The 18,150-nt window shown below is 40.8% G+C and overlaps 1 protein-coding gene across 1 annotated transcript in view; it reads left to right on the top strand.

Moving 5' to 3' along the window:
- The window catches only part of LOC104076181 (serine/threonine-protein kinase WNK2-like), a gene marked incomplete at both ends in the record, with an annotated part of 22,309 nt that extends 5,962 nt beyond the window's left edge, over window positions 1–16,347 (top strand). The window contains 10 exon segments of the mRNA XM_009576955.1: window positions 1–375; window positions 377–596; window positions 1,995–2,067; window positions 3,658–3,713; window positions 3,791–4,476; window positions 5,720–5,934; window positions 7,978–8,193; window positions 9,131–9,229; window positions 14,479–14,523; window positions 16,094–16,347. Of these exon segments, the coding sequence (XP_009575250.1) occupies window positions 1–375; window positions 377–596; window positions 1,995–2,067; window positions 3,658–3,713; window positions 3,791–4,476; window positions 5,720–5,934; window positions 7,978–8,193; window positions 9,131–9,229; window positions 14,479–14,523; window positions 16,094–16,347 (2,239 nt within the window).
- Window positions 16,348–18,150: the final 1,803 nt, after the last annotated feature.

Here is an 18,150-nt window from a genome sequence, read left to right as displayed (position 1 = left end):
CCCCGTGCTCCCGGACGCCGTCGTTTTGGAACGGCAGCCTGCGGCGCAGGTCCCTCACCTGCCAGAGGCCAGCCAGCCCGGTGTGGTGCAGCACTCCTTCATGAACCAAGCGTTCCCTGCCGCTGCCTCCGATCCCCTCGCCCTGGCAGGGTCTCAGCTCCAGAGCCCTACCCAGGTGCCCGTGGCCGCATCCCAGCAGCACGCGATGCTGTCCCAGGCGCAGCCCCTAGCCTGCGCCGGCGTGGGGATCAGCCTGCTGCAACAGCAGCAGCCCAGCACCGCCGAGTCCGACGGAGAGGGGCCACCCAGGGTGGACTTCGTTGACAACACAATAAAAAGCCTCGATGAGAAATTGCGCAATTTACTTTACCAGGAATCCTACTTCTTTTTTTTTTCCAGACACCTCTGTCCCGTTAGAACAGGGCGACAGTGAATTTAACTTGCCACCTTTTCCCGAAGATCAAGTTCCCACGTTGGCATTGGATTTGAGAGAACCAGGCCATAACTTTGCCGGTACCGGCCAGGAGGTGAAAGCTGCTGCCGAGGCCCAGTCGGTGCCACTCGTACCATCCGAGACCTCGCCCTACCCAGTCCCGGTTAGTCCAGCAATGGCTCTGCCCTTTATACCCCCAAATCCAGCTGCTGGGGACAGCACCAAAGCAGAGCGCAGAACCGACGAGCCTGTGGTAGGACATGTATAGATTTCTTCCTTCTCTAAACATTTTATGTTTCTGCTCCTGGGTATATTACCTTTTGTCTGTTGACTGCTTTGCAGTGTGAAAGTTCTCTTAAATTTTTACTGTCAGATGCATTCTGACTTATTTTACATAAATGCTTGTTAGTGAAAGCCAAACTTTTGCTTTGGCTTTAAAAGTGGTATAATACCTTAATTCATTCTCCTCCTCTTGTATCCTGTTTCTAAAGCAGGCAGAAATGTGATAATTTTTTTGTAGTTTAAGCATGTAGAACACCCAGGGGGTGCGGTCATTCAAATTGATGAAGACGATCATGCTTTAATAGGAATTTTTTTTTATACAAATTAATGGCAGTGATTATAATGCCTGCCTTCCAAGTCAGTCTGAATAAAATAAACACTTCAGGAGCCTTTGCTTTGTTCAAGTGCTGCAGCTAAAGGAAGACACTCCATAGGTAGAAGCTTGCTCTGCTGCGAGTAGTGATTTCTTTTGTCTTTCCCTGGACTTGGCAGAGCAAGACTTCACTGGGAAGCATCTAAGGAAAGCTGGTGCAGGTGGTCTGGGTCGTTATTTTCTCAACGTCTCGATTGTGCACCTGTGTTGTGTTCTTTCAGATAAAATCCTGAGTTTATGAATTTCAACAGATTTGCAGCACTTTCTGCTAGAAGATCAGTGTATATCTTACTTGAAAAGTAGCATTTCTGGAGATATTTACATCACCACTAGCAAGGATTAGGCTGTTCCGTGTAGTGTCAGCTGGATGAACTTTATCAACTGCTTGAAAGATGCTGTACGTTACAGGAAAGACGGCTGCACTTGAGTAACTCTTTAGAGTATATTGTTTGTAATGATAAATGGCTTTCTACAGCAGATAAAATTTTCTCTCTATGAAAGGTGTTACGTCCCTCCAGTAATTTGAATTTGTCCTGTTAAAATCTGTGCTGATAAGAAAAGAGACATAGAATTTCTGAAGATGGACATACAGATGAAGAATGTACAGTCTGGCTGGAAAAGCAAACCAGAACAAAACCCCAAACTGATATATATAATTCAGTGCCTGTTTTTTAGTAACTTAGGCTGCAGTTCCCTCCGTGACACTGCCACTGCTTTTTTTCTTCCAAGGGAGGAAAAAAATGGAGGAGTTGAAGGAAAAGCTAGAAGGCCACCTCCACAGACACTGTAAAATAGTTTAATATCCCACAATAGTGTGAGGGCAGAGAGAGAGGGAAGGAGAATGCATTGCCTTTCTGCTTTGTGCATGAGACTGAAATCCTTTTTCTTTTTTCTTTTTACCGAAAGTTTGAAAAGTCGGAGGTCACTGGCATCGGTGCTCATTCCTCAGAAGCAAGAGGTGGGTCAGCAAGCAGAAAAGGTAATGCTCCTTTCAGTGGTGAACGGCAGTGATGCATCTGTGTAGTGCGTGGTCCTCTTCTCCGGTGTCTCCTTGCTGCTCGCCCTTCTGGTTAACTGCGGAGCACTGCCCAGCACAAGGCATTTCTGATCCTATTTATCACATAACTGATATTAAACATCTCAATTCTGTCAAGCTTCCTAGAAAGAAACTGCCTCACAGGTGGATTTATTTTAAACCGTAAATATGTAATACGTATCTGTGGTGTAGGTATAGGGTGTTCACATGGAAGGCTACATTCCCAACAGTACATTTCCAGTGCCCCTAAAAAGTCCAAACAGAAGGTCCCTTGGATTTCCTGGGTTTCATAAAAACGTGTTGACAAAAATAACATGATTGAGGATAGCCCCGCTGGGGGAAGCCTATAAGATTTTCAAGGAAGTCCCATGGAGAACCAGTAAAGAGTACTTTTCTTTAGGTACTTGTGGATACAACGGCACTTTCTATAATAACATAGTAAGAGCCATAGTAAGAAACTAGGTATTTATCATGCTCCATTTACCTGTCTTGCAAGTCATGGGAAGTTTTAAGGGCTGAGGAACCCAAAACTGCTCCTGCTGTTATGGGTGGGGTTGGGGAGGGCTTGTAATATATATAGTTTTGAGATTGTCGTGGCAAAGCTGGCTACCAGGTTTGTGCGACAGCGTAGATCATTCTTGTCCTGGTGGATGTCGATTGTCTACTGCTTTTAGGTCAGTGTGAGAGGGAAAGACTTCGGGTAGCCTGCATTCACCTGTCTCGCTACAGTCAAAGAAGAGAGTATGCAAGTGGAATGTAGCACTGTGTAGTAAAATTAATGTATCTTAGATACCATCAAGCAGTGATGCATTTCACCATTTCAGAACTATGAAGTGACAGATTTCTGCCTTATGTTCACTCTGTGCAATGTGCCATAAGAAAGCAGCTTTCTGAAAAGTGTGCATTTGTTGGTTTAACTTCAAACCCAGTGTCCAGATTGTGAAATAATCACGTCTTGATTATTGCCACTAATATTTTGCTTCTCACGTGCTTCTGTGGTCCGAGTGGCCATCTCTTGAGCTTATAATTTCCACTGTCAGCAATGTGCGTTTAACTTCATTTCAGGCACTTTTAATTGTTGGTGTCAGTATCTGTCAGATGAAGGGTGTGAAATACCAGTCCATCTGTGGTCAACTGCAGCATTTTTTGTGCATGAATAGCTGAGTGCAATTACTCTTTCGAGACATCAAGAACACCTTAGTAGTGCAGGCCCAACGTACCATGCAGATTTCATTCTTCTTCTGGTTTTCTCCTTACAAATTTTCAACTGACTAATGAAATTCCACACTCCTATTATTATTTGAATTCCCCAAATCAACAGCTTGAAGAGAGTGCCTACCTGCAGATATTTTATATTGTCATCAATACTGCCTCCTGCATTATAGATCCTGTATTACAAAGATTGGATATTTAAATTATTCTTCAGTGCTGCACTTTATCACACTTCATTTTGTCACAATAAACACGTTGGGCTTTATTATACTAAAGCATTCCAGACATGAATATATTTTTTTTTTCCAACTTGAAAAACAGGTTCAGCTGCAAGCATCACTTCAGCTCCTGCTGCTGCAACAAAAGGCCTCCTTCAGGTAACCAGAAACTAGGAGCAGTTTTATGCTTGGTTGTTACAGTTACTTTCAAAATTAACCACCATTATTTTCTCCAGGTTGCACCTACATCATCAAGCATAACTAAACAGATGGAAACTTCTAAAAGGAGCGAGAAGGCAAAGACTATGACTTCGTCTGCAGACACAGATAATGTAACGCAGATATCTACAGCAGATGGGGTGATAAATAACCTTCAAAGGGATGACTCTCTAGACTCTGGTTCCTATGGAAAACAGGCTGAGACTCACGATAGCGGTACACCAGCCAAAACTATTGGCAGGTTTTCAGTAATCAGCACGCAAGATGAATTAACTTTAACAGCGCCACACTGCTTAAGGTTCTCGGCACCCCCAGACGTCTATTTGGATGAGCTACCTTCCAGCCCTGATCTGAAGACAGCTGTCCGACGGGTGCAGACAGCCTCTTCTGTCGATGTCCTCTGTGACCAGGGTTCAAGTGATTCTGCTGATGAGCCTTTCCATCGTCAGTCGGCTGCTGCTGCCCCTCTGACCCCCCCGAGCAGTAGTGCAGCCACTGACTTAATTAAAAAAGCAGCTGCTTTTCTGCAAAGATCTGGCAAAGCTAGCTCACCAGGCCTCGATTCACCTAACGGGCAAGGAACAAAAATTCCTACCATCAACATAACATCTTTCCACTCACAGTCATCATACATGAGCAGCGACAACGACTCGGAATTTGAAGACGCAGATATGAAGAAAGAATTGCAGAACCTGAGAGAAAAGTATGTCGGGTTTGCAAACAATGCTAGGGAAACTTGTCTTAAGATACCTAGGCAGCATCTCTGCCTATGATGAGCAAATATGTGGTTTTCATAGCTGTAATGAGTAAACTGGTTCTGGGCCAATTAGGCATCGCTAGGACCTTCCCCCAAATGTCATACTGCATCCTTTTATGCATCACTTTATTTGTCAATTCCGTTTAGAAGAATAATTCAATAACAACTTTGTTAAACCCCAAGACATTTCTGCTGCGATGTCCAGTTTCCTTACTGAAAAGCCACGTTGATACGGTGGCAAACAATAGAACTTGTAATGTATGTGATAGTAGGTTCCCATGTGGACACTATTTAAGGCGGCATAAAAATAATCTGGATGCCTGCATAGACAACTGCCGTAGTGTTCTCTTCATGCCCTTTTCTGCAAGGGTGATTTAGATTGTCAGGTCTACAGACCCATCACTGTTCCCAGACTCGCTTCTACAGTAGATAACCTAGTATCTATGAGGCAGGTAAGACCCTCGCTTCGCCTCCCATCGGATCTCTCATCAAGTCATCGGTCCGGTCTCGGCGGGAGGCTGGGTGAGCCTGGCAGGAGTCTGTCGTGCGCCAGTCCTGAGAGCTAGCTTCTTTCCGTTTGAACATTTGCTTTCTTTCCTGGCAGGTGATGGGTAAAAACTAGCATTAGATGCTAGTTTAACCAAAATGGTAAACTTTATCTTAAGGTATAATGGTTTTACTGAATACAGATGATGCATCTTTTTAAAACAGAACTACAGTAATACAAGACCTTTAAACTCACTTCATGGCATCATGAAATCTGAATTATAAATAAGGTAATGATTCATGTGCTAATAGTATTTTTATGGGAAGCACTTTGTTTTTCTTCATGTTGAACTCCTTCAAACTGATGTACATGCCTTGAGAGTTAACTTTTTTGAGGCCACTGGTTTGAAGAGAGAAATTCTGGAATAGTTTGGAGTTCCTGTCAGATCTCATGTCAAAATCAGTTGTTTTTTCTGAGGATGTGAAAATCTTTTTAGCCATCTAGGATTCTGTCTTATAAATGAATATTTGAGAAGTCAGTCACCACATTTGCCAGGTAGATTGTTACAACTTCACATACTTTTGGATGAGCAGTTGATTGTTTTATAACCAAAGACTATTTTGTTTCTAACTGATTATGCTGTCAAGATGTGGTACTTTATCAAATACATCGCTAGCAGAGTTCTTTATTTTTTATGTTTAGGCATATGAAAGAAATCGCTGAACTTCAGACTCAGCAGAAGAATGAGATAGAGGCACTGTATATTCGGTTAGGGAAACCCCTTCCTCCCAACCTGGGGTTCCTTCACTCAGCCCCACCAAGTGGCCGTCGCCGAAGAACTAGCAAAAATAAATTGAAAGGTGGAAAACTATTAAACCCTCTGGTCCAGCAGCTCAGAAGTGGAACATCAAGCACAAGTAGGTACACTAGGTTGCTTTCCATATGCCTGTTGTTTGTGTCAGTTGTGGTTCTGCTGTGTAATTGCATAGACTGCAGGAAAGGCACTGAATTTTTGTTGTTTTTAATACTATGACTCAAGTTTGCGTACTGCGAACTGTTTTTGAAGTGGGCTTCCTTTGGGACAGGCTTATTACAGCTGCCCAATGCTGAACCATACATACCTTCTCTGTGTCGGTTACAATACTTGGCAGAGAAACAATATTCCACTTTAATTTGGAATACAGCCTGGTTACATTTTCTTATCCTTTCTCCAAATGCAATTTATTGATATTTGTATTCACTTCTTAGGTGCTGTTATCCTCTATAGATTATGTGCTGTATCTTGTTGTTGTTTATTTTTTCCTACAAGATGCCGTATAAATAAGATTGGATTGCATTTGCTCCCCCAAAGGGTGGGAGGTAAAAACAGTTATAAAACTGTGATGGATGCTTTGACCATCTGAAGTAGTTTGAGATTCTTCAAACAGTAGTACAATCTTGAGTCATTATCTCTTTGGAAAGTCTAAAGATATACTTCAACTGGGAAGTGTTGATATACCCCAGTGCCTATTTCTTCAGCAAAATGTAGAATAGAATATGAATATTTTTTCTTCAGCTTAGCTCATGCTGTTATTTAGAGGAGCAGCAGCACTTCCAGCATTAACCCTGTATTTCAAACCTGGTAGCTCTCATTTTTAAAATCACTGCATCATGGGTCCACTTCGAATTTCATTGCATCAATCTCAATTATAGACAGAGTGTTTTTTTAAGAGTGTTAATTAAGGATTCCAGCTGAGATAGGAAAAGCAAAGATACTCAGACGCAAGATGTTCTGTGATCCATCTTGAATCTCAGTGTTCTTGCCTGCAGGAACTGAAGCGATGTTCAATGCTTTATACCTCTTTAGGTGCTGCTTGGCTGACGTGCATAGGTTTTACTTCCTTTCCTTGTGATGAGATACTCTGAATGTCTGTTATCCTTGGTCCATTCATTTTCCAGTTTGTTCTTGGGTTCTCTCTAGCCATTTTTCCCTCTGTCTATTCACAAAACTCACATCTGTCTCCATGGATCTTGGCTCATATAAGTGTGCTACCCTAGTCCAAAGAATTTAAGCTTATTTCTACATAAAACGTCCCAATTCTCCTTTTTTTTCCTTTGTCACCTTCAGTTAGAGAACAGAAGTCTGCTCAGGCTGCTACTTTGGTGCATGCTTTCCTTCATGCATTTCTTCTGTGTTATTTTCCAGTTTTTCTAAGGACTGTGTAAAGTTCACATTATTTTTGAGAATCTGTATTCATGCCTGAGTCTTCTCAACCTTGACTATGTAGATTCCTCATTTTTTGGCCTTCCTAGGTCCTTTCTCAGGGACCAAGGGCAGGCAGTTTCTAATACGGCTACTGACGTAATCGTCATTTCCACTGTTAGATGCTTTTGCTGATAAATCCATGTAACAAATGATTACACAGGTATTCTGGTGGTAAAGCTTCTTTACCCGAGATACCCGTGTAGATAGATATATAGATACAAATATTTATATACAGACATCTATCTATCTATATATAGATAGCTATAAATAAAAAGTTCTTCATGACTTTGCAGCAACTTTTTATTTCTCTCCGTTTGCTTGCTTTCACCTTTCATGTTTGAGAGCAAACCTACATGTTCTGCTCAGTCGTTCTGTGCGTTCATCCTCCTACATAGGCACTTCTGCAGCTCTCACTTTGTTTCAGCAGTGCTCCTTGTGAGGTCCTGACTCCAGCCTTTCTGAAAAATGCAGAAAAGAAACTGTAAAAATCAAACCTACTCCATAAGCTTCTTGGAGAAACTGGATCAGCGATAGCATGTGCAGATTATTTGCTGGTGCAGGCTCTCTGTAAAGCCTGTGCTGCATGCGGTACTTCAGAATTGTAAACCGCTGTTCCTCTTGGTGGCAAAGTAACGATTATTTTTAGGCATGGATTATTATTCAGTGGTTTCCTAGCATTTACCGCTGCGTGTATTTTGTTTGTTTGCTCTTTCAGGTAATCTTTCAGACTCTAAAGACTCACCCCACAAAGAAACAGCTAAAACTCAGCCTGGATCTCCCGAGGCAGCAGCAGTAACCTCCCCTGCATCAGCCACCTTTGGGAAGGCTGTTCAGACACAGCAGCCGTGCTCTGTCAAAGCCTCTTTGTCTTCTGACATCTGCTCCGGCTTAGGCCCCGAAGGAGGTGACGTGAACGCAAGCTCTGGCCAAGGTGATTTTTTCATACCAGCTGTTCGGCATGTCTTCCAGCACATGCTAAAATTAGTTCGCTTCCCTTACGCTTGAACTTTTTAGGAGTGGATTTCACTTCTAGTGATATAGGAACATGAACCTTTGACAATCCAAATTACTGGCTTATCTTTAAAAAGATCGTTGCAGTATTGTCAGAAGAACAAAAGTAAAGTATCTTACCAAGTGTTAAGAGTCAACACTCAAGAAGGCTTGCTAATTTTTAGGAAAGAAATACCTTTTATTTTTGCCAGCAGTGGCTTTATACTGACACCTTTTCTGGAGTCTGCCTTACAGATTTCTGAGAAAAAAGAAAAGGAAACAAAAAAGATATAGAAGGATAGGAGATTGTTTCCTTTGGTTCATTCTGGGCTTCTTTTTTAGCCCCTTGATACTGGTAAACCCGGAGTTCCTCATTATAAACTACCAAACCACCTTGGGTGTGAGGGGGAAAACAAAAAAAAAGAAAGAAAAAAAAAAAAGAAAACCAAAACCAGAGAACGAAGTTATGTTTCCTTTATCTAAGGGGTTAACTTTGTGCATGATTTCGGAGTCTCAGCTAAATGTAGATTGGCTGTGTTCCCCAGTCCCGACCTCTGATACTTCTGTGTATTGCACACCTCTGTAGGCTTTGACTGATCTTGTTGCCATGCATATTGGAAGTTATAATGATGATTAAAATACCTTCCTCTCATTGCACATCCTGCCAAACTAATCTACAAAATATCTATCTGTTCTCTTCTGCTGTTATTGCATCCTTTGTGTATGGTCAATTAACTTACTCCTCTTTGGCAAAGTTAAAATGGAGATGTGGATGTTTAACTAACAAAGCTGATTTGACTGATGGTATAGGACATCTGATCACAGCTACTTGTACTTTATAAGTGTCTTTGTTTTCTTCCCTTTATATTCATTTGCAGGCTGGACGGTTTTCCACCAAACGTCTGAGAGAGTGACCTATAAATCTAGTAGCAAACCTCGTACCAGATTCCTCAGTGGACCTGTGTCTTTGTCCATCTGTTTGTATTTGTTCTTTTGTATTTTATCACAGTCCATCTTTCTTTTACCCCCTTTTTCCAATTCCATGTTTTATATCTCTAATATGTTTGGCAGGATGCCCCTTTTTCTGAACCATCTTTTCTTTCTTTTTATCTTTCTTTTAAGTAATCATCATGAACACACCTTATTTATATTAATTTTTCATGTGAAAGCTTTTTTTGCACTGCTTTTGGCTCGTGCCTGGGCACCAAAAGCATGTGTGGAAGATCTCATCATTTATTATATAGCCTTATGGTAAATTTTACCCTGGACTTATCAAAGCTTTTGTACTTTATGTGATTTATGTTGAAGTAATTTTATTTGCAATGTGGCAAATATACATGTCTGCTGTCCCGGTTCCAGCGACAACAAAAAGAAATCCATCCTTCTGTAGACGAATGGTCTCTTTCACACATGTTTGGACTATGAAGACATGCATGTAGCAAGCTGATACAATTCTAGAAGGTCACTGAAGGGTATAACTTCCATACAAGGGCTGTATTAACACGATATACAGTACTGTTTATATCCACTCTATTTTCTTTAATTTTTTTTCCCCGCTCTTTGCATGTGGAAATGCTGAGACAATAGTGCTCCAGCTAGTTCTTTCAAAATCTGTTTTCTAGGTGGGCTTTTCCCCATGCATTCACTTTAATTACTTTAAGTGAGCAATTTTTTATATACTCGTAAGCAGCAGGAAGATCTGGTTACTCCAAGGGAGAGTACCATCAACTTTTTTTGTGTAAGCTGATCTGGCTGAAGCACTTTACTCAGTTTATTTTCTTATGACCTTATGTGACCTCAGAGATGAAGTCAATTAGCAGTTCATCAAAGCATAAATAAGTAAAAAGCAATAATCAGATTTTCAGATGATACTTTGAAATGGATTGCTAGGATCCAGTATTTTTTGTTTCAAATAATTGTGCACCTGCTATTTGTACCCTATTTGTATGACTTCTAAAGTAATTGGCAATTCAACCAAATGATATCAAGCTATTTAATTAAAAAATTAAGACCTTTTTACCCAATCATATATGCTGCTTTTTAGGCAAACAGATTTTGCTTGTACAATAAAGATATGTTGTGCTGAACAGGTACTATAGGCCACTTACATATAACATTAGAAAGGCTAATAATGTTCTTGAGAAAATGTTTGGTTAACTAACTGTTCATTTGCATTAATATCAGATCTCCCATTGGAGTTCTACATTGCTCATCATTATCCAAGTGGTACAGATCAAAGGCACAAGACCACTCAAATACACTCCTCCTAATTTTGTGAATAAACAATATTTTTAAAAATAATCTTGATTTTTTTTTGTTTGAGGTCCCTAGAAGCCCAAGCACTCAAGTTCTTGAAAACTGATGTTTACTGCTCAGCGTACTGAATTTATTATCATGCAAGTTTTTAACGATGATTGAAGTCGTGAGACAATTTTGCGTTCAGGGATTTTTTCTGAGAACCTGAGGGGAATTCTCAGTTCACAAATTTTCCCATTTGGTATTATAACGGACATAGTAGTTTCTTCCTCTGCACGTGTAATTCCCAGAAGTCGTTTCATTAATCTTTCACAGAATTACTATTCAGTAGAATGCAAAAAGACTGGGAGATGGCGATTAAAAACCAGCATATTAAAAATGTTTGGGTGCATGGATATTGTGAATGAAACCAAGGGAATATGTAAATCCTTCAAATCGTGAAGTTTCCCAATGCTTAAATAACTCGGCACGACTAATTGCTTTCTGTTCTCAGCCCATATGCTCTCTTCTCGGTTTCTTCTGGGTGAAGCGTTTGGAGAGGAGGTTTGCACTCCCCCATTTCTGAGTCATACGAGGAGATGGACTGAGTTTCAGGCACTTAAACCTGACGCATCCATCCAAAGTCACCGCTGCTCAGAGAGCGCAGCTTAGTTTCAAATACTGCCTGTCACTTGAGTTGCTGGACGGTTTTCCACAGCTGATTTACTGGTAGGTTTTGATGGGGATAGGAGGCTCTTTTAGCTTGTTTTCCTAGTGAGTCCGGCAGGTTGGTAGTGTGTGTGTGAAGGGATGAAGACGGGGCTGTGCAGCCCCATCATTCCCCAGGGGCTGGGACTGCTGCTGGAAGGAGGTACGGCTGGTGGGTGCATTGCGCCGGTACCCAGAGCAGCCGTGACCATGGGCCTCGGGAAAAATAGTGCTAGATGATGATGATGATGATGATGATGGGAATGCCAGCTGGCTCGTGCTCCTTCCCCTCTGGACGGGACGTAGGTTGACCCGGTGCAGGCGGAGCCAAGCGTTGGGACCAGGTGCTAAACACGTTTGCATCTCTGCTGCGTGCTTGAGCGAGGGAGGGCTGGGCGTGCGGCGCTGGGACGTGGCTCTGCAGTGCCGGCAGCTCGGTGCGTGTCCGGGCCGTTCGGGGTCCTGGGTCTATTCCACCAGTCGAGGTTTCCCCGGGATTTTTTGTTTCTTTGAGAGCTGTTGGGAAAAGTTGTGCCGGGTTTTCAGAAATGCTCTGAATCTATACGTTTGATTAAGGAAAAACAGCCCTTAGGGGAGCTTGGACATTCCAGTGTGAGGCCTGTACTGTATCAGCAGACAAATTAGCAGCACGCTTTTAAAAAGAAATGTGCAGATGCATTAAAGGTAGTTTTACCAAATATCTTGCCCTGGTTACAAGATCCATCAAACTTGAACACTTTCAACACTCAATGTTCTCCCAGAACAGCTTTTTGATCTCTTCCCCGTGTCCAATATTGACTTTTCCTTTGTACTTTTCATGGAATAAAATATTTTTGATGGGCTTCAGCATAATTTTAGCCTGAGCTCCTTCCCCGGGTTAAATTGCAAGGGTGTCTTAGGGAAAGTTTGCGCTGATTGTGAGTGGAATTTTCAAAAGCTCCATCTGGCTTAGACTTGTAATCTTGTGTAAAGAGATTTTTGTCAGGTCTGTAGTAATTAATATATTGTGTGTGCATATGTGATTATGGAAATGGTCTAACAATTTATTGCCATTTCGATTTTATTTTAGCTTTCAAGCTTTTTGGCAGCTGTTAGAGTGCAGTGGATTTTTTCTGTCCCGTATGATATAATAGCTACTTAATTTCTCAGATAAGAAATCTGGAATTGGAGGTAAAGCACTCTGCTGAACTTTTGCAGTCTTAGATTAAATCTTAATTATGATTCATCTCCTTAACTTTACAGCTATTAAACACCTTGATTTTAGAAGTAATACAATTAATCTGGAATTAGGTTTACCAAGTGCATTTTTAATTGAATTTGAATTTAAAACCAATTGTAGCCGATGATTGTCAGTCCCTGCTTCAGGCAATATCGCCACATAGATAACATTTCTCATCTCCCGAGCAACATCCTGGAGTAATACAGTTTGGAAGAAACAGCTCTCTTTTGGTGATAGACTCTCCTGTAATATTTTCCTTAACGTTGACTCCCCTCACGCGGGTATTTTGTGAATCTGTCTAGTATCGCTGTTCTCTGTCACTTCCCCACACGTATGGGGGCCCCAGGTTTGATTTGGCACCTGAGGTGCATATAAACTTGTGACTCGGTTTTCAGGAAGCAAAGGGGTTGGTGATTAATCTTTTTTACATGCATTTGAGCACGTACTGTAGTCAGCTGCCTGCTTTTATTTTTCGCAGGCAGTTGCTTTTCATTTGCATACATATTGTGCTAAATACTACCGATTGCTACATGCAGAAATGCTGCAGGATAGTTAAGAAAATAGCATCCTAGTATTACTGCCACTGATGTTTCCATAATGGGAGTTGCTAGCTAACTTTGAGATAGGCAAGGTAAGGTATATCTGAGGGAAAAGGGAAAAAAAATTAAAAATACAACACAGATTCTTGAGTTGTGAATGTGACTTGTATTTGTAATCTAGGCTTTGAGATGAGAAACTAAACTTGGTCATGCTTGCGTAAGACATTACTGTAGTCATGTCCTTCTGATTTTCCTGGAATAGAAACCTCATTAAACTATATGAACTAATAAGAAAATCTTTCAAAGCAATCCTTCTGTTCCTCCTCATGCCACCCATATCAAAGCACAAACATTTCCCTTTTTTTCCTCCTTCTTTACTTTCTCTTCCTCAGTCTCTGACTGACGTCTCTCCTTTCTCCTTTGAAGACTCATTCAGAGCCTATGTCAACCTGGACCTGCAATCTCTGAGTTTAAAGCTGCATTTCTGGCATAGTAACATAAAATATCTACACTGGTTTGCTGTAGAGAAAAAACACATCCAACGTGTACCTTGGTTTTTGCCCCACTCTCTGATTTTGCTCATGTTTCAAGTGCTTCTTCACAATAAACTTGCCATGCCCCATGTCAGATATTCATCTCCTCCCATACCATAATGATATTCTTCTTACCAAGTCCAAAATACCTTTCAGGAAATTTGGCACTCAAATAGAAACAGTGCTTATGTCTGGCAAGATCTGACAGTCGAGTAGGGTTCTTGGTACGCTTCTGGCACTCCAACTATCTATCCAACAGAATATGTAAAATCATGATGAAGGATGTAACGAGATAATAATGAAAAAACACATAGTTTGGTTAAATGAAAACTCAGCGACTCTGCTGGATTATTTTTCTGCACTTGGACAAGGCATAAGGGAAACTCATTCACGGTTACTTTCAATTGAATTTCAGAATCTCACATTTAGACACAAACCCTACTAATAAAGTATTTGGAAACAATTGGCCTCAGACCTGCAGAACAATGTATCTTTTTGGACTTGTAAAACAGGACTTTTAGGGTTGTTTTACAGTTTGTCTTTGCAGCCAGACTAGCTTGACTCGTTCCTGAAAGCATTTTTGGCCTCCTATCACAAACTGAATTGACATCATTTCCTGCATAAATAGAGTAGGAATCAAAACCTCCTATTAGGAAGCCAAGGCAATTCGAAAAAAAAACCCAAAAGACGAAAAAGACAAAAAAACCAAAACAACCCACCAAAACCCCAAACAAATGCATCTTTAAGTCATGGGACCTTGCTTTTGGCATGCTATTGTACTTCTCAAAGCTTCTGAATGGCTGCACATTAAGAAAGGTTTGAGCTGTCCAGTTATTTAGACTTCCTTTACTCACCTGAACTGCTGACTTTGTCTGTCCTTTCTTGCATAATAACTACTTTTTGATTGCTTAAAAGTACAGAAGCTTGTCCGTCAGATTTGTTGTGTTTAGTCTTACCTAATTCTGTATGTCTTGTATTGTTTTACCTTGTAGGGTCCACCTTGAAACGACTATGTCTAGGCAAAGATCACAGTAGTAGTAACTATCCCATTTTTGTTTCTCAGTATTTCCTTCATGGCATGGGATGTTTTTTGCTTTTTTTATTTATTATTTTTTACTAAAAGCTAGTTGTTTAATAAATAGAGCTGATGCACTTATACTGATATGAAATTAGACTGTATAAATTGTGATACTTTCATAATAATGCATGTGCTGTGATGTCTTGGGAACCACGCATGCTGCAAGACAGTTGTGGTATTCTTTGTGTGTGAGACTGTGCACGCATGCGGCGAGAAAACTGGATTCAGTGTTTGTCTTTCTGAAATACACACCTTTATATGACTGCAGTTCTCTGCTGGAGGAATTTATAGCTTAAAACGATCTCGTTCCTGTTGAGCTGCATGAAATATTAAACACTAATTGAAGAGCTTTCCTGTCAAAATACTTATTTTTCTCACTGGTCCCTTTCCCCCAAGCAAAGGAAAAGGAAATGAGCAGTATTCACTTAGAAGTTACGTTGCAGGTTGAATGCATGATCATTTAAAGGTTATTAACGTATTTTATATAACCATAGGACTAATTAGTTTACTCGGTTTCATTGGCTGGTAACTGATTAACAGAAAAAAGAAGACTGAATGTTCATGTTTGCTTATATAATAATTTTACTACAGTCCTATGAACTTTTTGCTTGGAGAGATGGTCTTTATTTCAAATCTTTAGCTATATCAAATATGTTAGCTGAAAATTACTGTTGTTATATTTTCTGCTTAGGTAAAATTCAGGCACCTTCAGTTGCCGTTCCCTGCTGATCTTGCTGTGTCAGACTTGTAGTTACCAACACATCAAAAGGATAGATTTTTTTTTTTCCCTAGTTCTTTTAGAAATAAGTGAAAATAGAAAATTAAATCTCTGTCAATACTCTTCCTGTCTGCTTTTATCTATACCAAAAGTTCTGTATCTTTATCTTTGTCTCCAAAACTCACACACCCACTTATGTCCTCCTCTCTCCTCTTTCTTCTGTACCTTCATGGTCCTGATGGTTTTTTTTCCAAAAAAAAAAAAAAAAAAGCAGATGGCAAAGTAAATGGTCCTAACATCATCGACAGAGATTGTGGGTTCCCGGAGCCTTTGAGGCGTAGTAGCCAACCCTACTTGTAGCCTATACGACAATTACGTTTTTCCAGGAGGATAGTAAACTTATGCAAGTAAAATAAACGGTATATTCATTTTTTAAATGCGTGCAGTTTAAGCAAGTAATACATCCTGCCTCCCACTCTCTCGTGGTAGTCTCCTCTGAAGAGACTTTGTAAGCCTTAGGAAGTCAGTGTTACTGGGACTGCATTCGCTGCTTCTCTCCGAGTCATTCATTTCACCTAGAGAGAAGTTGTGGGCGCAACAGCTAGTGGCTGAGGTAACAGAATGTGATAGAAAATATGAATGCATTGGACTTGGACCATTTCTTTAAGCAAAGGTGTTCTGTAGAAGGGAGGGCGAGGGTTAAAAGTCAGAAAAGCCACCGTTTGAATTGCAATAGATGAGAAACTGTTTGAGCAGCAAAGTGGGGAAGCAGAGATGCCATCGTCAACTTTCTTTGTGTGTGATTTTCCAGGATCCTCGACAAACAGTCTCGTAACGTGTCCTGAGCCCCTCCCGCAATCAACCCTGCAGGTTCAGGCCAACAACAGTAACAACAAGAAAGGGACGTTCACAGATGATCTTCACAAGCTGGTTGACCAGTGGACAAGCAAAACTGTTGGAGCTGCACAGACAAAACCTTCCTTAAACCAACTCAAGCAGAACCAAAAAAGGCAAGACATGGAGCCAAAGGCTAATCCCATGCAAACGCAGAATGAGACATGTGGAGTAAGTGGCACTCCTTGAAGAACGTACCTTTTGCTATGTGTCTGAAAGCCTTTGCAGAACTCAGATTTGGAGGAGGACATAAACTAAAGTTGCTTCAGATAGATGTTTCCTATAAATGTCCATCTCTTTTCATTAAGTACTAAACCAGATTTTTTTTTTTTAAATTGTCTTTTGGAATAATCTTGAGGGGTATATGGGCTGCAATATATATATATAATATCTATTTTTAGATTGCAAAATGCTTATTAACAGCAATACACAGCAATACTCATATCATTAACCCTATGTTGCTCAACTTAAGTTTTAACTATTCCTAAAGTTTTCTTCTTTTTGATGTTTAATATTAATCTTCCTTAGGCAGAACAGTGGCTGGGCTGGTGGCTCGGTGGTAGCGAGCCCTTGTTTTAGCAGAAGCGGAGGGAGTACTGCGCTGAGATAGGGGACAGCTGGATGTGTTTCTGACCCTTGCTTGTTCCACTGGGCGTCTTTGAGGCTATCTACCTCATGAAGATACCATCTTCAGAAATGCTGTGAAAGTAAACTACAACAAAATAGAAATTGGAAGCGCCCCCATTCGTCCCCTCTTATTTTCAGTAGCAGGAAAAAGACATTGCGACGTGCATGTGTGTCTGCATTCAGTGCTTGTTTTCGTGGCTGAGTGATGATATGGAGGCAGGCACAAAAATGAATGAAGAATCCCGGTTTACACCCACCCTGGTCTGGGTTTCCAGATCTCTTCCTCTTCCTCACGGTTGGTTGATTCTTTGACTAATAAATTTTGCTGGATTCATTTTTTTGGAAGACTGGAAATTGAGCCAAAGTAGAGGAAAGTAAGTTAATTTTAAAAGCAAAGAAATAGTGAAAAGAAAACCAGTGAGGGACTGCTTTGTAATCCCCTAAAAACAAGATAACTGGATTTGAATAGTAAACCATTGCCTTTTTGGCATGTAGAAGGAAAAAGAACTTGTATGCAGCAGTGGTAGCTCTGTAGTTATTCATGAGGTGAGACGTCCAAAGCAGGAACCACGCTAACGCGTCTGCTTTGGTACCTGCTGGTTTCTGAGTTAGTAGGGTCACTGACTTCATAGGGAAAAGCATTTGTGCAAATTTGCAAATTTGTTAAGCAATTTTATGTCAATTCTTAGTTGCCATAAATGAACAAAAACAAGAGAGTAAATAATCCTTTTACGTAGTGATGGTTTAACCAGTATAAACCCGTTCTGGAGTAACAGTGACATCTACTTAAGACCCTATTAGTTCTCATAAAATAAGCCAAAGGAGGTGCTAGTGAACACAGGTTGAAGATTTCTAGAAAGTGATGGTGATTTTGTTCTGTTCAGTCACTTCTTACTCTCTTTTGACGTGCTTTTTGCAGCTTGATGTCTTTTCCCCGAGACTCCTGCAGTAGTTTGAAGTATTCAATGAGGGTGTTTTGCCCCCTTATAACTCTGGAAGAGAGAGTGATTATTTTGCTTATTTAAATCACCGGTTAACATCAATTTAGGGTTAATTTTACCTTCTGCAGTCTTGGTGTCTCTGTTTGAAAGCCTGTGGAGAAGGCAGAGTATCTCTGCGAGAGGAACAGGAATGTCCCTGTCTCAATACACTGATTTTAGAAGGTTTATTTCTTTCTGGAACGTGGTAGTTGTCCCAGGGAATTAACAAGGCTGATTGAAGTCTTTTAGAGAGAACTTAGCAAGAGCACAGAGAGGTTGGGATTCCCTGCTCTTCATTTCACGTCATTTAGAGCGGCAGTCAGTTGAGACCCTGCGAGCCCCACGCCAGCTTGCCCTGGCTGGTTTT

The sequence above is a fragment of the Fulmarus glacialis genome, unplaced genomic scaffold, assembly GCF_000690835.1.
Source record: "Fulmarus glacialis isolate BGI_N327 unplaced genomic scaffold, ASM69083v1 scaffold6494, whole genome shotgun sequence".
Taxonomy (NCBI): Eukaryota; Metazoa; Chordata; class Aves; order Procellariiformes; family Procellariidae; genus Fulmarus; species Fulmarus glacialis.
The sequence above is the reverse complement of the archived record's forward strand: the minus strand, read 5'-3'. Positions and strand labels throughout refer to the sequence as shown.